The following is a 21,203-nucleotide window of genomic DNA, read 5'->3' as shown; positions in this document are numbered from 1 at the left end:
GGCAACAACATTCCAACATTATAGTCTGTGCCTAAAATGTGACCTTGTTTGTCATTCACAGCCACCACTCAGGAAACTTCTTTTGCAAATGACTTCTTAATGCTGTCTTTTAGAATGTCGACTGCTACTTCAGTCATTCTAGAAACTGACATGTTGGCTTTGATTAGCTTGATTAGCCTTCATAGATGTGATTTACAATCATTGATTGGTGCTTTCTTGCCATTGTCACGAGAATGTTTCTGAAAGACCCAGTCTGTATCACAATCCGTTTAAAGAATCGGTGTTTTGCTTTGAAGCGCATTGTCCAAAGAGGCACAGCAGTCCAAAAGCAGTTGTAAGACATGGATAATGTTCAAGAAAGTGGTGTGTCGGTGTCAGTTTCTTCTCTGGAAATGCATCTAAAAAACCTTTCCATGTATCCTGGTTGTCTCATTTGTGTGGACAGGAGCCATGACAAGCTCAACAACGTCTTTAAGGGCTCATCAGAACCTCCCATGGCCATGTCATCTTCTGGTACTTTGTCACCAATCACAAATGGTAACATTCTAACAGGCACCAGTTTTCATGTACGTTGCCTCCTATACTCTTGCGTGATGCAAAAGTTGGGGGAATGGCTTGTGGACTGTTTGTTTTGGTCGTACCATTTGTAAGGAAATCGGCGGATGAATGATTGAGTTCCTGAAAAGTATTTCTTCTTATAAACACATCAAGACAGAGTGCTACTTCTAAAGGTACAAGCCCTTCGAGCAAATCATGCAGAGCACAGGGGGATAACCTGATGTGGCATGAAGTAGCTCAAGCTGGCAGAGATTGGACACTGCCTTTTAACGCCACAATGGTGGACCTCTTCAGGGTCAGACAATGCTGCTTCAACATGCATGGTATAGTTGGCCTTCGTTCGAAGAGGAAACAGTCCTTCTCCTACTTCATGCTCCTGAATCTGAAGAACGCTCTCCCAATGCAAAAGCGACAGAAGTGTGAGGCAGAAAAGCTTTCAACAACCCACCTATTGAGTGAGCACCAAGATTGTCTGCAACTACAGCAAATATAGTACCCTTGAACTACTTTGCCCAGACTTTGCACAAAAAACACCATTGTCCTCCAGGATTTCAAATCTCTTAGGAGGGGCTCCAACACTTTTTGGTATCCCATATTGGTCGACATCATCTACCTTACAAAGAAGAGCTAGGTAAATGGAAGTTAAAGTAGATCACAAGGTAGCAGGGATGTCTGCAAACACCCAGTGCATGGCTGTCACTTTATGGCTTCTTGCGGGATGTTCCCAAAGGATTGGGCAAATTTCAAAGTCATCTATATAAAGTATGAGTGGGAGCTTAAGTTCATCTCCACACAAAAGCTGTTTTCTCTTTGAAAAGATCCATCATACAACAATCTGTATCCAGAAGAAACATCACATGACCTTCTATTCTGAAATATTGTGTCCTGAATGTGTCTGTTGTTCACAAGTTGAGACACTAATGGGAGAATTGGTACATACTGGACATGTTTTTTTCTTGCTACTATCAAGTAGATCAGCTAATCAGCTAATCAGAGATGGTTGAGAAGAAGGCTGCTGATGATCTGAGATGAAAGACCCTTTTAGTTTTTATAGATAAGATAGATAAGTCCTTTATATCTCCCGCACCAGGGGATATTCACAGTGTTACAGCAGCTTATGTAGCAATAAACATAGTAAAAAGAAATAAATAATAATAAAAATAGTAGTAATAATAATAATATGTGCAATATGTACAGGGATGAGAAATGATGATGAAATAGTACGGTATTGACACCACTGTAAGACAATGCAATTTAAAGTGGCTTGAAAAAATAAATTTAAAAAGTGCAAAGATATAGCAGTGCAAGAATGTTTGTCCAAATATTATGATTTGTGTGATATAATATGAGTCCAGTTTATGGTAACATCAGCCGGTGATGCTGATGTTATAAAGTCTAACAGCAGATGAGATGAATGGCCTGCAATAGCGCTCTTCTTGCAGGGTGGGTGTCTCAGTCTGGTGCTGAAGGAGCTGCTTACAGACTCCACAGTGTCATGCAGTGGGTGAGAGGGATTGTCCATGATGAATGTGAGCTTTGCCAACATCCTCCTCTCACCCACCTCCTCTATCGAGTCCAGATAACAGTCCAGGACAGAACCGGCCTCCTGACCAGTTTGTCCAGTCTCTTTCTGTCCCTTTCAGTGCTCCACTCCTCAGCAGACCACTGCATAGAAGATAGCAGACGCTATCACAGAGTCATAAAATGTCCTGAGCAGAGTCCTGCACACTCCAAAGGACCTCGGTCCTCCTCAGCAGGTGGAGACGACTTTGGCCTTTCTTGTACAGGATCTCTGTATTATGTGACCAGTCCAGTTTATTGTTGAGGTGAACACCCAGGTATTTGTATGTGTCCACCATCTCAATGTTCAAACCCTGGATGTACACTGGTGCAGTCTGGGGTGTCCTGCTCCTGCGGAAGTCGATCATCTCCTTTGTCTTACCGACATTGAGCTGCAGATGGTTTCGCTCACACCAGTCAACAAAGTCAGATGACCTTCCTGTACTCCTGCTCGTCCTCCTCAGATACCACACTCGACAATGGCTGCATCATCGAAGAACTTCTGGAGGTGACAGCTCCTAGAGTTGTAGTGGAAGTCCGATATGTACAGGGTGAAGAGAAGGGGGAGAGCACTGTCCCTTATGGGGCCCCCATGCTGCTGACTACCACATCAGAGACACAAATTAAAAAAAAAGGATAAAACCGATTAATTTATGAGCTTTAAAAGTGACGTATTTGGCAGAGCTTTTTTCCAGCTTTTGTACTAAACTATCCATATCAGCTATAACATCTAACATTTGTTGGTTCTCAGCAAACAAAAGTTGATTTAAAGTCTAAACTCAGTGTTTTAGTTTTTATAACATTATTTTTTTTCTGTAGGTTAAAAGTTAAAACTAATTAGAGTCAATAGAGGATTATAGAGGATTTGGATGCAGTAAGCAGATTGGCAGAGGATTTGAGTTTGGTATTAAATCCCAATTGATGTGCTAGTTTGTTATAAGGTTCTGTATCTGAGACATGTGTGTTGAAAATCACATCTCATCTGAACAGATTCTTTCATCTTACTTGATAAACTCCATTATCAAAGACAGACTAAGTCCTTATTTAGTGACTACACTCCTGCTAGTCTGGTGTACATACAGGCTGCATTAAATCCAAGCAGTTGATGCATACCATTATTGATGATGATGATGATGACGATGTGGGCTATCAAGCTAGCAGATCGCTGTTCTCTACAGGTGTGTGTTAGATTCTGATATGAGCAGCTTGACTATGATTCACCTCATCGTAGAAAAAGCCACACGGCTGCCAGCGCTATTTGAAGCAGAGCCAAACTACAATTGAGGCTGTGATCTCCCACTTTCAGCAGACACAGGGAGCATTTGATTCAAGGCCTCCTCTTATGCATGATATAGTTATGAGTGAGGATGTCCATTTAGCAGATTCATTTGGGTTATTAGTGGGATTAAACCTTTAATTAGACCCCAGCGTTTGATTGGAGAGCTTGCTTTAAGGGAATGTTAATGCTCTGTAGACAAGAATGTGCTGTCACAAAACAATATCCAAGTTTGCTATTTGATATATGATGTATAGAAATAAAAATTTGTCCCTGAGAAATGATTTCAATAAAATTAGCACCCTATTGGACTAATATACACTGCCCGGCCAAAAAACAAAAAGTCGCACACCCTAATAATTCATTGCAATCACCTTCAGGTCTGAGAACGACACACATTAGCTTCCAGAGTAATTGAACTATAAGGAAGAACAAACTTTAGGGAGTTGAGATGTGGGCAAATCATACAACTGAATCTCTGATATACTTAAAGCAAAAAATCGATGCAGGGAATAAAAAAGAAGTGAGGTGCAGCAGGAATGATTTTCTCCTCTTGCTGTAAAGTATTATATTTTTACTGAGAAGAAATGGGGTACACCAGCAAAAGAGTTTTATACAGATTTCCTAATGAGGCTCAGTTCCAATGATGTATGAGGTCTTTTTAAGTTATTCATGCATTTCATACTTGTCCCTCTGATTAGGAGCATGATTATGACAATGTGAAATGATTATTCAAATATCAAGGGGAAACATTTAAGTAGAATTCTAACAGCCTGTTTCACAGCAGCCATTTTTTATATCGGTTCCTCTCTAGAGAGCAGCGTTGCATGATCCTGTCCATATAATGGAAGCTGTATCTAGAAAGTGAAAATGATTTTTAACAAATCAAACCAATTGAATGTTGTTTGGCCTGTAAATCTGAAGCAAGGAGGAATCGTAAATGTTTTTTGCCAGTGCTGCGTATTCGAGTGTGTGTGAATATTTACATCCGGCAAGATTGTGTTGCAGTACACAGTTGGAGTTACCCTTCAAGAAATCTATTTCAGGATTATGACTTTTATACAAATGAGCATTTTTTACACTTTGCTTACATCAAGGACTTAAATAGCTCGTGATCGCCCTCTGAACACAAAGAATCCTCCATCTGTACAGCTTTTAGTGGTGGAAGAAGGATTCAGATCTTAACCGGCCTATATGTACAGAATGTATCCCTTTGTACCATACAAGTTGTCCTTTTCCACAGTGTAAGCTTATCTGTTCCAACCCCACAGTGTTTGGAATAGCATCCCAATCTTCCCAATCCCAATCTCAAAAAAGGTACTGGTAACACTACTAAAACTATTAATAACACACTGCATATCTAAGTATTGTCAAGTATGAAAAGTAGAAGTACTCATTGTGCAGTAAAATGTTCCCTGTCAGTGTTTTTATGTTTATGATGTTTAGGTTTGAGCTAATTATAATTATTTTATACATTGTTGGGTGATTTAATCTATAGTAATGCATCATATTTTATAAGATCGTCATGTATTTGTGGTGCTGCTGTCTTACAAGAACTGCGTAGCTCTAAAAAGTAAACTTTTCAGAAAACTCAGAAAACTATCCTTCTCTTAGCTTTGTGAAAATACAATTTCTAGCAATCCAGTCTCTGTAAAAAGGAATGTGTTGATTTAAAATAAATTCTTATAAATTTATGTTGTGTCACTGAGCAATAAGCAGTTCCTGCAGGAGCAGAAATGTATTTTAAAAACAATAACAGCACTCAGAGAGCGCAGTACTCCACCAAGGCTGCTCAGTCGTTGTAGGATTTCCAGTGGGCGAAATCTATAAAAATTTTGGTCCACAGTGGTGGATTTGTAGTACGATCGCAATCATGTGATTGTCAGCAGGTAGCTGACATTGTGTTCACTTGTTGTCATGGTTACAGTGAGGCCCTGCCGCTATCTTGCAATTATACGGAAATCTTTAACAAATCTGTGGATTCAGACTATAAGCTGCATCACTGCCAAAATCTAATCACTTGATCCTTGTGTCATTTCAGACCTTCCCTGAAAATTTCATCCATATCTGTTAGTTTATTTTGAGTAGTGTTTGAACAGACAGACAGATAGACAGACAGGCAAACAAGTGTATGTCGATCATCACATAACTTCACAGTATTCCTTGGCGGAGTAATAACTTGCAAAGAAAAATAATTTCAAAACGAACTTGTAGCTACTCAAAAAAAAATGCAACACTGTGGCAACACAGCCAGCATAATCTCTACTCCTTACACACGTGGACAAAATTGTTGGTACCCCTCAGTTAAAGAAGGAAAAACCCACAATTCTCACTGAAATCACTTGAAACTCACAAAAATAACAATAAATAAAAATTTATTGAAAATTAAATAATCAAAATCAGCCATCACTTTTGAATTGTTGATTAACATAATTATTTAAAAAAAAACAAACTAATGAAATAGGGCTGGACAAAAATGATGGTACCCATAACTTAATATTTTGTTGCACAACCTTTTGAGGCAATCACTGCAATTAAACAATTTCTGTATTTGTCAATGAGCGTTCTGCAGCTGTCAACAGGTATTTTGGCCCACTCCTCATGAGCAAACAGCTCCAGTTGTCTCAGGTTTGATGGGTGTCTTCTCCAAATGGCATGTTTCAGCTCCTTCCACATATGTTCAATGGGATTCAGATCTGGGCTCATAGAAGGCCACTTTAGAATAGTCCAACGCTTTTCTCTCAGTCATTCTTGGGTGTTTTTGGCTGTGTGTTTTGGATCGTTGTCCTGTTGGAAGACCCATGACCTGCGACTGAGACCAAGCTTTCTGACACTAGGCAGCACATTTCTCTCCAGAATGCCTTGATAGTCTTCAGATTTCATCGTACCTTGCACACTTTCAAGACACCCTGTGCCAGATGCAGCAAAGCAGCCCCAAAACATTACTGAGCCTCCTCCATGTTTCACCGTAGGGACAGTGTTCTTTTCTTCGTATGCTTGGTTTTTGAGTCTATGAACATAGAGTTGATGTGCCTTACCAAAAAGCTCCAGTTTGGTCTCATCTGTCCAAAGGACATTCTCCCAGAAGCTTTGTGGCTTGTCAACATGCATTTTTGCAAATTCCAGTCTGGCTTTTTTATGAGTTTTTTTCAGCAGTGGTGTCCTCCTTGGTCGTCTCCCATGAAGTCCACTTTGGCTCAAACAACGACGAATGGTACGATCTGAGACTGATGTACCTTGGCCTTGGAGTTCACCTTTAATTTCTTTGGAGTTTGCTCTGGGCTCTTTGGATACAATTCGAACGATCCGTCTCTTCAATTTGTCATCAATTTTCCTCTTGCGGCCACGTCCAGGGAGGTTGGCTACTGTCCCGTGGGTCTTGAACTTCTGAATAATATGAGCCACTGTTGTCACAGGAACTTCAAGCTGTTTAGAGATGGTCTTATAGCCTTTACCTTTAAGATTAAGATTAAGATTAAGATTAAGATAGACTTTATTAATCTCACAAAGGAGAAATTTAACATTACAGGGCTCTTAGAAACAAAAACAAAAAACAGGAGTGCAAAAGTCACGAAAGTGCAAGAACATGATAATAAATATTGCACATAATAACAACTACACAGTAGTGTTATACAGTCTGATGGCAGTGGGGATGAAGGACCTGCGGTAGCGCTCCTTCTTGCACTGAGGGTGTCTGAGTCTCGTGCTAAAGGAGCTGCTCAGCTCCACTACAGCCCGGTGCAGTGGGTGGGAGCTGTTGTCCATGATGGATGAGAGCTTGGTCAACATCCTCCTCTCACCCACATCCATCACAGAGTCCAGTGGGCAGCCCAGGACAGAGCTGGCCCTCTTGGTCAGCTTGTTCAGTCTCTTCATGTCCCGCTCTGTGCTGCCCGGGGCCCAGCAGACGACAGCGTAGAGGAAAGCAGAGGCTACCACAGTGTCATAGAAAGTCCTTAGTAGAGGTCTGCACACTCCGAAGGACCTCAGCCTCCTCAGAAGGTGGAGGCGACTCTGGCCCTTCTTGTACAGAGCATCGGTGTTGTGGGACCAGTCCAGTTTATTGTTGAGGTGAACACCCAGGTACTTGAAACTGTCCACTGTTTCAATGTCCTGCCCCTGGATGTTCACTGGTGGATGTGGGAGTGTCCTTCTCCTGAAGTCGACCACCATCTCCTTTGTCTTACTGGTGTTGAGGCACAGATGGTTGCGCTCACACCAGTCCACAAAGTCCATGATGACCGACCGATACTCCAGCTCGTTCCCCTCAGACACACGGCCCACAATGGCGGAGTCATCAGAGAACTTCTGGAGATGGCAGCTGTCCGTGTTGTAGGTGAAGTCCGAGGTGTAGATGGTGAAGAGGAAGGGTGAGAGGACGGTGCCCTGGGGCGCCCCCGTGCTGCAGACTACCACCTCTGACTCACAGCCGCGCAGCCGCACGTACTGTGGACGGTCAGTGAGGTAGTCAGTGGTCCAGGCAGCGAGATGTCCATCCACTCCCGCGTCCACCAGCTTCCCCCGCAGCAGCGCCGGCCTGATGGTGTTGAAGGCGCTGGAGAAGTCAAAGAACATGACTCTCAGCGCTGCCGGCGCTCTCCAGGTGAGTGAGCGCTCGCTGCAGCAGGTAGATGACGGCGTCTTCTACCCCCATGTTGGGCCTGTAGGCAAACTGCAGCGGGTCCAGGTCGGAGAGCTCCCGTAACCAGCTGCTGCTCGCACAGCGCCATCTTAGACAGTTTGTCTACAAGATGTTTGTCTATAATTTTTTTTCGGATGTCCTGGGACAATTCTCTCCTTCGCTTTCTGTTGTCCATGTTCAGTGTGGTACACACCTTTTCACCAAACAGCAGGGTGACTACTTGTCTCCCTTTAAATAGGCAGACTGACTGATTATGAGTTTGGAAACACCTGTGATGTCAATTAAATGACACACCTGAGTTAATCATGTCACTCTGGTCAAATAGTTTTCAATCTTTTATAGAGGTACCATCATTTTTGTCCAGGCCTGTTTCATTAGTTTGTTTTTTTAAATAATTATGTTAATCAACAATTCAAAAGTAATGGCTGTTTTTGATTATTTAATTTTCAATAAATTTTTATTTATTGTTACTTTTGTGAGTTTCAAGTGATTTCAGTGAGAATTGCGGGTTTTTCCTTCTTTAACTGAGGGGTACCAACAATTTTGTCCACGTGTGTATATAGTACCTTCAATTCACTCCTACTCACTTCTGCTTTTCCGTTATACAGCAACTACTTTAACACCATAAATTCAGAAAGTGCTGGGCCGACTTCACGAAATCTAAATTTAAAATTTCACATGCCTCATATTAAAAAAAGAAGAAGAAGAAGAAAAAGGCATTTGAATCAATTTCTGTAAAAGCACAAATAAAAACATGAGAAAAGTTGACAAAAATTCTGAGTGTTTCAGGTAACCTTCATGCTGAATTTACATGGAGCAGAGAAGAGACACATATCAAAACTAAAATTTTAAATGTCTATGGTATGACATCCACCACATTTTCTAGTAATAGTAACACTTGTGGACACTTGGAAAAATGTTGCTCGTTGATCTAAGGTTTATTAATTTTTTGCAAAATCAATATTTAAAAAATTCATGGCATTGTATCTGTGTCATACTGCACAAAATACATTCTTGAATTCTCTCTACTTCTATTCATGTTTTTTCTGTTTCTGTAAAGATGCAGGACTTTATATTGCAGTGTAAAATGAGCCCACAGTGAGGAAAAATGTGACAGGAGAAAATAAACACCCAGGAACTGCTTGGAGTTCAGAGGGTTACTGTGAAACTCTTTCGTTACATGTCTAAAGCTTCTCCTCTATTTTCTGGGTGAGGAGGATGATAAATCCTTCTCCTTAAAATATTATTGTTTGACTGAAAAAGAGCAACAGTCTGACAATGAAATAAATATCAAAGATATCCATTCATTACAGGCTGGGACGCAAACCGAGGATCTTCTAGCTGTGAGGTGACAGTGCTAACTACCAAGACACTATGCAGTCAAAGATGTGCTAAATTGAAATGTTTTTGTGATTTCTCACAAACATAATCTGGGATTAGACATACATCTCTCAAAGCATAATTGATAATGTAGTTTAGTTGTGTAGGAAGGTAAGAGATAGGGCTGTACATGCAGGATGCACTGGGTGCTCTTGTACAGAAGTTAACTGCTCTCCTGTTTCCAGATTTTCTGCTAAGCTAACAGGTCTAAGAGTGTGGTTTAATAAGCAATGGATAAACAAGATGTCAATCATGTAACTCTTAGCATCAACACAAATTTCTAAAAAAAAAATAAAATTAGTCTGCATATATCTATTTAATGCTTTTTAATAGTATTTTTTCAGGAACCTCCTTAGTATTGACATCAGGGTTAAGGCTCAGATTTCTCTCCACCTGTTGCTCAGCATCTTAATCCATCTTGCATCTCTGCAGGTACATGGCCATCATCCACCCTCTGCAGCAGCGCATGTCGTCCACAGGGACCAAGGTGGTGGTGGGAGTGATCTGGATTCTGGCTCTGCTGCTGGCCTTCCCTCAGTATTACTACTCCAACACGAGCCAGTTCCCCGACCGAGTGATATGCTACATCGAATGGCCTGAGTACACCGTGTGCGACTTCAAAAAGATGTAAGTTTCTCTGTGGAGCAGCTATTCACATAGTCAACAAGCGCTGTTAATTAGTTTTCAGTGGGCAGTAAATGTGAGAGTATGCTGTTTGAGTAAAAGCATGGAAGCTTTTTGTGCTTTGTGGAGGAAGAATTGAAGGCACAGCAATGTGGATTTGTTCTTTCTCCACTGTAAAAGGCAAACACACCAAGTCTGATAGCGAAAAACAAGGATTAGATTTAACTGAGGCCCTAGTTCACCATGTCTTTTCTATTTATAATTCTACTACTGCTCCTATGGGGAACAAACAGTGCATGCTTTTAAAGAATTAAAGAATAGTTTTCCAAGAGCTGTACTGAGCTACGAATATCAACACAAAAAACCAGGACAATAGACAATTGTGATACATGAATAACTAAAAACAACAACATATTTTTGCAAATTAAAAATGTTTTTTTATTTTTCAAACTATTTTTTTAGTGTTTTATGAGAAATATTATTTCAAGTTAGTATTTTCAGCAGAATATAGTTACTTTGGACTATCACTGTCATATTTTCCTTGTTTTTTCAGTTCCTCCAAAATATTCTTCTGTTCAAAGCTGAGAATTATTAATCCCATTTGGTTCAGCTTTTCACATTTATGTTGGCTCACTAGCATGGCTTTCACTCTCACTAAGCAAGCTGGAAAAAAAAGTCTGACAGCACTCAGGGAAATCTTGTATGTAACCACAAAGCAGAAGATAATTTGTATGAAAGGCTGAACTTGAATGGATTACTTTAGCTGTTTATCAAAGCACAATAGGTTGAGTACTTGCAGTGGAGAACTTGGCTCGGTGTTTATCTACACTATTGATTCGAACTTCTCTAAAAGCCAGCTGTCCAAACTTTGCAGTTTTATCTCAAGTCCATAAATGAATGACTGTCCAGTCACCCTGTTATGTAGTCAAGACTGCGTGCAGCCCTTTGAATTGTAGTAACTTCAGAGTTCAGTCTAACCCCGAATTTCCACATAACGCTATCGCGCAGCGCAACGGAACGAAGTGCCTCCATCTTGCTCCGAAAGTCAAAGCACACTGCAAGCGCAGCGCAGCGCCGCGCAGCGCAGCGGCTCTATAAAGTCCCTGCCTCTATCCACTAACCCCTCCCCACTTGCTGTAGCTGGAGCACATCAGCTGACAACTCTGCTTGTATACTGTAAAACTACTCTATTCTACACAGTTGGCAAGTTACTATCTTGAAGGAATTCAGTCCTACGTTCTCAACTGATTCTGAAGAAGTATCATGATACAGAAAACTCTATCCTGTAAGCTGACAGGATTGGTTATGTATGAAACCCAGGTAATCTGAATCCGTGTTTTCTAGACTTTCATTGGTACACCGAGGTTTCAAGATTAAAACGCTCGGCCATGGTGGCTCATGATTTTCTTCCAGCATGAATAAACAAAAACATTTAGTGATATTGCAGCAGGCCACACCTGGCCCTTGTGTTATTTTGTTGCTCGTACTGTGAAGGTAACGTAAGGGTCAGTTCATGGTTTCAGTATCTGCATGTCCATTATGATCTGTTTGGAACATCCTGTGATCCAAATAGCTACTGTCACAATATTTATTTATGTGTCTGTATGTGTGTCTCTCTTAAGCAGGGAAAGCTGGGCATACACTGTGTGATTTTAATTACACATTTTAATGAGCCTTTCTTTTGGGCCAGAACCTGTAAAGTCTCTTCTCACAGTGTGTGGGTCAATTGACCAGCCACCATGTGGAGCTGATACTGAACAGAGGCACTAGTCCCCTAGGACGTTTTTTCTAGTGACAATTTCAATAAAATTCATTTTACAAAAGACAGCTGTTTACTCAGTGTTCATAAGAAGAGAGAAAGGCAGTGTTGTTTTAGAATGCACTTTTAAAGCTGAAAACCATCAGTTTTGCTGTGTCTATCCAGTCTAAACCCTTCAGGCATGGTATGTGAGAATGCACACTCCACAAATGTTTAAAGATCACCTTCCACACATGCGGTAAGAACGATAAAAATACTCTCTTTTGAATAATAATTTGTATTTGAGATCAGTGAAAGCTCAATACTGAGTTAAGACTAATTTAATTGTATCTAAATTTACACTTCACTCATTAACAAAAATAGAATATATGAATACTATACAACATTTTCCTTTCTTTGGATTCAAACTGTTTATTACTTCAATTAAAAGTCTTGTTTGTGTCCTGCAGGTTTCAAGTGATGCACACTCTGTATGCATGTACTAGACTATTGTGGATTGAACTGGACTGTTACAATGAACAAAACACCTTTAGAGTGGAGAGACACTGAAAGTAAAACAATATTTACTTAAACAGTTGCATTATATTTCTCTTGAGCAGTTTTGATAATTCCTAATATATGCATGCAGACCTGTGTGACTGCCATGGATGTTTGTCAGACATTTGATTTCTTGTGACCCAGCAGGTTAAAGAAGGTTTAAAGAATAGCTAGAACAGATTTGTGAGCTCTGTGTGTCGTTGGTCACACAGCTCAGTCAAGGCTGACTGGTCACCTTTCCTCCAAATATCATGTTTCATTGAGTTGCTAAAATAGAACCAAAAACCAGTTTACATCCTGTGAATGTGTGTGTGAATGGGTGAATGTGTGTGCAAACACAGAAAAACACCCACATAATGACGCATATATGCAGGCACTTAGACACACAGCAACATTGATCACAGCTCTGCTGATGGCAACCTCTGAGCTCATCAGCAACAGTGTTTACCCTGCTCTGCTGTGAGCCTCCTATTGCCTTCCCCTTCTTCTGCTTCCATCACATATCTCCATGGAAATGTAGTTTAATACGTTTGTTATGAAAACCGCAACAGCAATTTCATTGTTCATGATGAGATGCCTGCTGCACTTATTACTTTTTTAATGAAACTGTAATCAGTGACATGTAAGAGTTGAGTGAGAACACAGTAGTTGTTCTGCTGAAGCTGTAAATGATGGAACTGATTAAAGATGACCTCAGGTCAGGTCCCACATGTCACTCTTTGCAGACGTTGCCCTGCTGCCGCATTCACTGTCTACATCCTGTCTGATGTCCTGTCTGCTCCCTTCACAGTCAGCGAGATTAGTGAGCAAGATCTCATAGGAGGGTATTAATAGTCATCAGTGTTTGTGAATGCATGCTTACACAGACAACTGCTCAACCTCACCACACAAACCACACCCCCTTAACACACTCAGTGTCACCATTAGACACACAGCAACCCTCCCATGCCCTCTGTTCACATTTGCATGTGTCTCTGTGTTAAATTCTGCAACAGCAACTTGCAAAATGGCAAAAGTGACAGATGACTGGGGCCTTGAGGGCGGCTACAGTGGCAGGCCTTTTGAAGGCAGTCTTAGTGGCATAGAGAAAGACTGGAAGGTTCACAAAAATGTGCTGCATGGGATACAGCTCCGCTTAGACAAACACATGCAGCAAAGTGCTGTAATAAGTAATCAGCAGCTCACAAATCACAGTCAAGCTGAGCTACAGAAGCTAACTGCAGTGCATATTTCCAGGCTACCGAATTTAGTCAGTATTACACTTAAAGCTGCTGTCCAGAGTTTCCGTTTGTTTTCAATTTATGTATCATTTTTTAACAAAGCTTAAATGTGTTAGTCTAGTTTGATACTATAATATAAAGTTAGTATAACGCGATATGAAAATTTATTCCTGAGCTCCGCCTTCCTCTCATAGACCCTCATGTTATTCCAAAAAGCGCCGGTTGCTGCCGACCAATCAAGTTCGAGCTTCAGCTTTGTCATGCTGTCAATCAACGGTTACGCGCACAGCAAGCAAGCCCATGCAGAGGTGGGCGAGCTACGCACTACGCAACCGCGCGCACATTTGTTTTGCTTGTGGAGGAGAGAGCATCAGGGCTCAGCAACTTCCAGAAAAGTTACCAATCCCGCGGCTTGTCAGGCCAAGAGACTGCAGGACATTTTTTGGCTCGGGGTGCTCGCGTCGCTCCCCGACCACGGCCTCCATAGCCCGCCTGACGGCTTCGTTTAGATGCCCGACCTCTGGAGGAAGATGTTGGGGCGTCTGGGACATACTCTTCGTCAGAGGAGTCATGCAATTCTGAACTCTAGATAGAAATAAATAAACAATGTAACACATATACACGCGTAAATGCACTAAGTTTGATAAACAACGTCATCGAGAGGGATACACGAGTGTAATCACATATTGAAACTTAACACGTTCGTCCTAGCAGATTCATGTTATTTTGGTATTAGGACAAGTTAGACTCAATTACAGCATTCTAACGTAATTCCTTTATTATTTACTAAATGTACTAAATGTAGAAGAGTGGAAAACAGCAGAACAGGCAAGATGCTGCAGCACTCCGGGCACTCCTCTCATGTACTCCGCGCGTGCACAAATAAAGGGGCGAAATCAGAGGGAGGGAGGGTGGGACCACCAGTGTTTTGGGAGACGCTGCGATTCAAACTCCAGACAGCAGCTTTAAGTTCTATTCTGTTCTCTAAATCTTGTATTTTCATTGTATTCAACTCATATTATATACTCTGTTAAACTTTAGGTGCAAATGTTATACTTTTTACTTAAGTATTTTTTTAAAATCTAGAGTATCTGATTAATGGTCATTCCAATTTTACATGAGAATGAATTGGCGGCCCGCGGGCCAAAACTGGCCCATCAGGAATGATATCTAGCCCGCCAGATGATTTTGAAAATTTGATTTGGCACGGAGCCAAGCCAGTCCATCACCGCAACACGAAACTCGCGTGGTCGGCTGCTGCCGGGCATTTCCGCGTTTGCGCTACTGGTCGGACACGGTTGTACCAGCCAGGTTTCACTGAGCAACAGTGTGTGCAAAACGTGTGTGTCTCGGGAGTCATTTTTAAACATCTGTGATCAGAATTGAGACGTGTCCCAAGCAGCGGCGATCAGCTGTAGAAGCTCCGCTGCTTGCGGTATCCCCCCCCCCCCGTGCTTGCGGAATCGGAACGCACCCCTCCGCAGGTTGGCCCGCTGTCCGATTGTTTACAAACATTTTGGCCCGAAGCCACATCTACTTGCTGACCCCTGCTGTACACCGATCAACCACAACATTAAAGCCTCTGACAGGTGAAGTGAACAACACTAATCATTGAGTTGCTATGTAATATTCTGGTATTCATATGGATGTTACTCTGACACCCCCTACCAAAACATTGTTGCAGACCAAAACCACCCCCCATGGCAACAGCACTCCTCAATGGCAGAGGCCTCCCCCAGGAGGACAATGTGGCTCTCCACAAAGCAAATGCTGCTCAGGAATGGCATTAACCCACCGTTCAAACTTCGCACATCTCAATGCAATCAAGCATGTACAGAATGCACTGGAACAAATCTGATCCATAGAGGTCCAATCCATTGGACACAGTGGGTCAAAGCTGTTTTTGTGGCAAAGTGTTGATTGATTGGCACATATGTTCAATATAACACTTAGAACATGGCCATTTTGGAAGAATGAGAGCTGTCTTGATGTGTCGCTTGCTTTACTTTCCTTTGCAATTTTCAGGTATACGACTTGGAATATCTCTGCACTGTTGTGTTTCCATTGTCACTAAATAGCTTAATATGTTCCTTCACCACTGGTATCTAGAAGCTGCTGTTTAGGATGAGCCTGGTTTGTTTTAACAGGGGGTCAGAAATCTGGTAAATGCTGGTTCAAATGCAATACCATGATAGAAAAATCAGGCTTCAACCATATTGGCTACATTGTGCATGTTTACAGCTTCACAGTAGAGGAGGCGGTAATGGATAGTGGTGTCCCAAGAGGTCCATTAATACCCAGAGCACTACCTTGAGTCATCCAAGGCCATCCTGTTGTCCAATGGGCTGGGAGCTTTTGACATTCCCTGTCACAGTACAACAGAACAAATAAAATGCTTTCAGTATCCCATAAAGGATGCATGCTACAATGCTTGAAAAGCCCTTTCATGCCCTTTGCTGAGTCCCAAGTGTTCGCCAGTCTAGCCTTTTTTTTAACCCTTGCCTCAGGTTAAATTTGGTCCAGCTCTCCGTTTAAAGGGTTAGATTCTATCTGCCTATTAGTATTTCACCTAACAGGTTTCAGCAGAATAAATTAAGCTGGAATCGAGAGACACTCGCCCAGGTTCTAACTGCCTTGCATCCGAATGTCTCACCCCTCTTATCTGATAAATGCTATCCCACCAAGCAGCCTTTCTAAGCAGTAGAATTGATCTATCATTCACATTCGTTATCGGACAGCTTCTCTCTAAGGACTTGCATGCACTTGGTGCTATTCCTGGGTTCGTTTTAGAGGTTTGGAAAGAACTAACCTCAGGGGTAATGTTTAAACACTCTCACTTTGGACTAAGTAACCTTTTAAGAACCATTGGATTGAATGCACACAATCAACTTAACTTTTTACCACTATGCAGATTTTCAGTGGTTTATAATAATTTCATTAGGCTTCTCTTTAAATGCAATAGAGCGTTTTATTAAGCAAGTTTAGCAAGAGCACAGCATCAATACATGATTAAAACAATTAATTATTTCTAATTAAAAATGATACTAAAGTAACTAAATTGAGCGTACCTGACAATCTTCTCTAATTATTGAATTTAGGAGAGAGAGCGAACAGCGTGGCCACTACCGTATCACTCGGTCTTGTCTTGCGTCTGGGAAAAGCACTCAGTTGTCCAGAGGACTCGGTACGATGTCTTCTTTGTGAACAAAAGGGTCTTATCCCTCGGCAGGGGGGAGCGGAGGAGTCCTGTAAGCCAATCGTGGTCTGGCAGTTATCTCTGGAATCGGCTGGAACGTTAGTGCTTACGTCCCAGCTGTCTTCTCTGTGGTATGGTGGTGATGGAAAAACCCTCGTCTGTTCAGGCTGTAGTGGGTCACTGGGCCTCTCAGCCCCGGGGAGGGGAACAGCCCAGTGCTGTTGCCTCCTTTGCCTCTTCGGGTGTAGTCGGATCTTCCCTCTATTGGTTTCTTCTGGATAACTTCAGAACCTCTTAGGACTCTCCGTTTGGCAGAGTGTGGTCTTCGCTTGTTGAACAAAGTCAGAAAAAGACTTTGCTTCCAACGATGTCCTCAGCGATCTCTGGAGCCTAAGTCCCGCGTCGTCTTCCCGTCTCTCGGGCAAAAGAGGAAGGTGAAGATTCTTCAGAACTCCGGCCAAGTTCCCTTTGCAGCTCTTCTGGCGGCTCCGGCGAACGACTCCCATATAATGTCTCTGCTCTCCCATTCTTATACTCTCTCCAGACACACAGAACTGGCTAGGTACGCCCTCTGACACCGTCTAACTTATGCAATCAACTTGTCATCACATACAGCAGTAATACAGAAGTCATGTTGTTACAGCAAATACACAGTGTCCACATTCTGTTTAACACACACACATTTCAGCCAGCCCTCTTGGGTTTTTCCCAAACTTCCCTTTTTTCTGAGGAGGCTGCAATGTCATTGTGGCTGCCGAGTCATGGTGATTGTTGTTTTCTGCACTTCTGCTTTCTTAAGGCCTGGACACACAAAGCCTATGAGGCCTGTACGCACACACAGGGCCTAAACAAGGATTACTCTACACAGAATCAATCCTTAAATCATTCCTCTCAATCTGAACTTAATAAATCATCTGAATCATTACTTTAATCAAATCAACACTTCAAAAACGTATATATATTTCAGCAAGCATAATCATATGGTTAACTTATAATGTTTCTTCTTAAGATCTTTATTTGTCTGCTTCAAAACCTTTGTTACCTTAGGGCCATAATGAGCCTGAGCCCTCTCTGAGACCTCAACATCTGCATCCTACTTGACACAAGCCTTGCTATATGCATGGCGGCTGGTTCAGTGAGGTTTTCACTGGTTGACTATGACCCCTAATCTTTAACTCTCCACCATAATCTTTAACCATTTCTCTAAAATTCCCCATGATACCAGTTCTAATGATGAGGATACACCAAATGATTCCATTAAAGCAGTCAGAATTTGCAAAACGTGCTAATTTAAATAAATCTCCTCCATCTTTTGACCCTTGAGAAAATACTGACGAAAGAAACACAGTTACACACACTCTGAGTGGTAGCACACACTCACACAGACCAGACTGCACACACCTTGTCCTCTGTGATCTCTTCCCACTAAATAGGGCTTTGCACGACATGAGCCTATGATTAGTGACAGAAAGTGGTGTGAAGCGACACGTCCTCTTACCACCAGTATTCTTTTATGTCTGCTGGCAGGCAAAGTCAAAAGAACAGCTGCCTTTCCTTCCAACAGCCACTCATTAATTATGCATACTGGTACATTGTCACGAACAGGTGTGAACCCAAGCAGCAGGCGAAACAGACAGGCGGGTGAATAATTATGAGTTTAATGGGTATAAAAAACAGAAAACACTCCAAGTGGGAGGCACAGGAAAATAAACGAGACAGGGGCAAAACTAAGTTAACCAAGGGCGGCGGCCTGGGACCATGATGAAAACTAAACTAAAGAGAAAGAGGAAACTCACGTAGTGTCCGGGGGGAAATCGGGAGACGAAGTGGGGAGCAGAGCTGAGGGAGTCGGTGGCGGAAACGTGGTGAGGACTGAGAAGCAGGCAGACTGGGAGTAGACGGAGGAGGGGTGCAAAGTGGGCGAGGGATTCCAGGGTGAAGAGGGAAGACGGAGCCGGCAAGGTAATTCAGAGAGAACTGAGTCCAGACAGCGATGTGCGTATGACGGGGTGCAGCATTGAGCAGGGGTGACGAGCAGGCAAGGTAATTCGTAAATCCAGAGAGCGGTGTGCTGCGTGCAGAGTGTAGAGTGCAATGATCCAGCACCGAGGAGTGGAGAGAGCTGGGCTTTATGCTGCGCTGATTGTTCATTTGCGCCGGCTGTGCTGGAAGCACAGCTGCTCGTCATTCGCTTGACGAGCCAGAGCACCGGAGCGAGAGGGGGCGTGACATACATACACGCAGATGTTTAAATATGCATTTCCTTCACACAACTTACTCTTTTATTTGATGCTGATCTGAGGGTGTGCTTATCAATTTGCTGCTAGGCATTAAATATTTACTTGGCATGTTTGCAATCACATTTATATTTGCACATTTACACTTACACACACACACACACACACACACACACACACACACACACACACACACACACACACACACACACACACACACACACACACACACACACACACTGTGTATTCCTATCCTTGTGGGGAACTACCATTGACTCCCATTCATATCTAACCCCTAACCCTAACCTTAACCCAGACCAAAACAATGCCTAACCCTAAAGAAACGTTTTTGCACTTTTACTTTTTTCAGTAACAACAACATGGCCAAGAAAACACCGTTTCCCCTCATGGGGACCCAAATGAGGTCCCCACAAATGACATTTCTTTTGGTTTTCCTATGGTTGTGAGGACATTAGGTCCCCACAACCCCTATAATTACCCCCCCCCCCAACACACACACCAGCAGTCCAGAAATAAAGACATTTTGAAACGAGAAGAGGCAACAGCCCCCGAAATTAAAACAATATGTTACTATGTGTAATTTCTGAATTAGTGGCCTCAGCTGAATGAGACTGAATTGAGTCTGCTTGTATGACAGCAGGCTGACACAGTACAGCTTCTATTCCCTAAAGCATCATTCATCAGAGGTAGCTAAGGGTCTACTGGGGCTCTCAAGGGTAAAAGACTTTGACAGGGAGTCCTTCACTTTTTAACGGTCTAATACTTAAGCTCAGATACATTGGCTCACTGTGAGAGGGAGAACTTTGAAAACGATACACCTAAAACTGGAGGTTCCCCAAAGTGAAGGATGCCAGTAAACTGTAACCTAGTCCTGGGATATGTTGAAGGTTAACTAAGGCCATCAATAAACAAGAGCAAACCGCACTTTGGTGAAATGTTGATGTACTTGAAAGGACAGGTGACAAATGAAAGGGAAAAGCCTTAAGCTTTGACTCCTTCAACGAGGAGATCCTGTGTCCTTATTATGCTGGCATGGTTTAGGTCCAGTTGTCCCATGACAGGGAAGGGTCACTGAAAACCAATAAAAAACTGTTTTAGGTGATCACCTTTATCCTATGATGAAACATTTCTATCCTCTCTATGGGAGTGCTCTCTTCCAGGATGACCTTGCTCCCATCTATAGGGCAAGAGGAAACACTGAATGGCTTGACAAAATAAGGCGAATCATATGCTTCACAGTCACCAGATATCTGTTCACTTCGATCGATGTATTAGAAAGTTCTCTCCACTGCCATCATCAAAACACCACATGAGGTAAGATGTTTTAGCAGAATGGTGTTAACTCTCTAGTAGGGATCCACAGTCTTGGAGCATCAGTGCCAAGGCACATTAAAGCTGTTCTAGTATGCAGGAGGTGCAGCAAAATTGACCTGGAAATGTATAGACAAGTGACAAATTAAAGGAAAAATGGACAATTGACGTTGGGTTTTTCACTTGTCTATACATTTCCATGCCAGGTTTCTCTACATATATCAGATATATATCTGTGTGACAGAAATAGTCATTATACATAGGTAAATGTTTGCAGGTATAGTTATTAGTTGCTTTGCTAAGATTCTTTATACAAACCATATGAGAAGAATATAAACTGTTGTCCCAGACTAAACATACCAATGTTAAATTCAGCCATGAAACTTTCCAGGTCTTGCTATTTAAGAATTTTAAAGGACTTCCCAGGAAAGATCGATATAATTGTATGAAAAAATCGTAATGAAAGTATCAACATTAGAATTATTAGACATTGCTAGACATTACTTGTGTTTAATTATGTGTTTGGTATATAAAAAGTAATTTGATTTGTCACATTTCCATGATATATTTAACTATAATGTAAACAAGAAAGCACTCAGAGAGCACAGTACTCCCCCAAGGCTGCTCATTCCTTGTATAATTACCAACAGCTGAAGTCTTTAAAAAAAATTTATGGCATTCACTTGTAGTGTTCGTAGTGTTTACTTGTTGTCATGGTTATAGTGACGCCATGCTGCTGTCTTGCAATGATACAGAAATCTTTAACGAATCTGGATCCAGATTATAAGCCGCATCACTGCCAAAATCTAGTCACTTGGTCCTCGTGTCATTTCTGACCTTCCCTGAAAATTTAATCAAAATCCATTACTCTGTCTTTGAGTA

At 41.9% G+C, this 21,203-nt stretch overlaps 1 protein-coding gene across 1 annotated transcript in view; it reads left to right on the top strand.

The window, feature by feature from the left end:
* tacr1a (tachykinin receptor 1a) overlaps window positions 1–21,203 on the top strand; it is a 207,851-nt gene that overhangs the window by 83,334 nt on the left and 103,314 nt on the right. The window contains exon 2 of the mRNA XM_051950708.1: window positions 9,849–10,043. Within this exon, the coding sequence (XP_051806668.1) occupies window positions 9,849–10,043 (195 nt within the window). The remainder of the gene's footprint in view (window positions 1–9,848; window positions 10,044–21,203) is intronic.

The sequence above is a fragment of the Acanthochromis polyacanthus genome, chromosome 7 (assembly GCF_021347895.1).
Source record: "Acanthochromis polyacanthus isolate Apoly-LR-REF ecotype Palm Island chromosome 7, KAUST_Apoly_ChrSc, whole genome shotgun sequence".
Lineage (NCBI taxonomy): Eukaryota > Metazoa > Chordata > Actinopteri > Pomacentridae > Acanthochromis > Acanthochromis polyacanthus.
The sequence above is the reverse complement of the archived record's forward strand: the minus strand, read 5'-3'. Positions and strand labels throughout refer to the sequence as shown.